At 59.7% G+C, this 370-nt stretch overlaps 1 protein-coding gene across 1 annotated transcript in view; it reads right to left on the bottom strand.

Moving 5' to 3' along the window:
- ATP10A (ATPase, class V, type 10A) overlaps window positions 1-370 on the bottom strand; it is a 126,590-nt gene that overhangs the window by 125,123 nt on the left and 1,097 nt on the right. Inside the window, exon 2 of the mRNA XM_009883133.1 lies at window positions 13-367. Coding sequence (XP_009881435.1) covers window positions 13-367 — 355 coding nt within the window. The remainder of the gene's footprint in view (window positions 1-12; window positions 368-370) is intronic.

The following is a 370-nucleotide window of genomic DNA, read 5'->3' on the forward strand; positions in this document are numbered from 1 at the left end:
CCTGCTGTACACCAGGCACTCCATGTGGTTGATCTCCTTGTCGGAGCGGTAGCGGCTGTAATCCTCCCATAGGTCCTTGATGGCAGTGACCGCCAAGATGAAAAGCACGGGGGCCAAGGCTAGCTCTGGCTGGAAGGCGTTGACGGCCGGCACGAAGTTGAGGAGCGCGATGAACACGAAGTAGACATTGGCCAGGCGGTGGAACTGCTCGAAGAGGTTCTTGGGCAGGAAGGAGAGCGCTGTGTACTTGGTGGTCTTGAGGCGGTTGCTGGCCAGGACCGTCCTCTTGGACTTCTCCACCTCGGCCTCAGGTAACGACAAGTTGGAGCGCCCCAGCCGCGTCCTACTCTCCTTCTTCTTCCTCCGCCTC

Source organism: Charadrius vociferus, unplaced genomic scaffold (genome assembly GCF_000708025.1).
Source record: "Charadrius vociferus isolate BGI_N301 unplaced genomic scaffold, ASM70802v2 scaffold92, whole genome shotgun sequence".
Taxonomy (NCBI): domain Eukaryota; kingdom Metazoa; phylum Chordata; class Aves; order Charadriiformes; family Charadriidae; genus Charadrius; species Charadrius vociferus.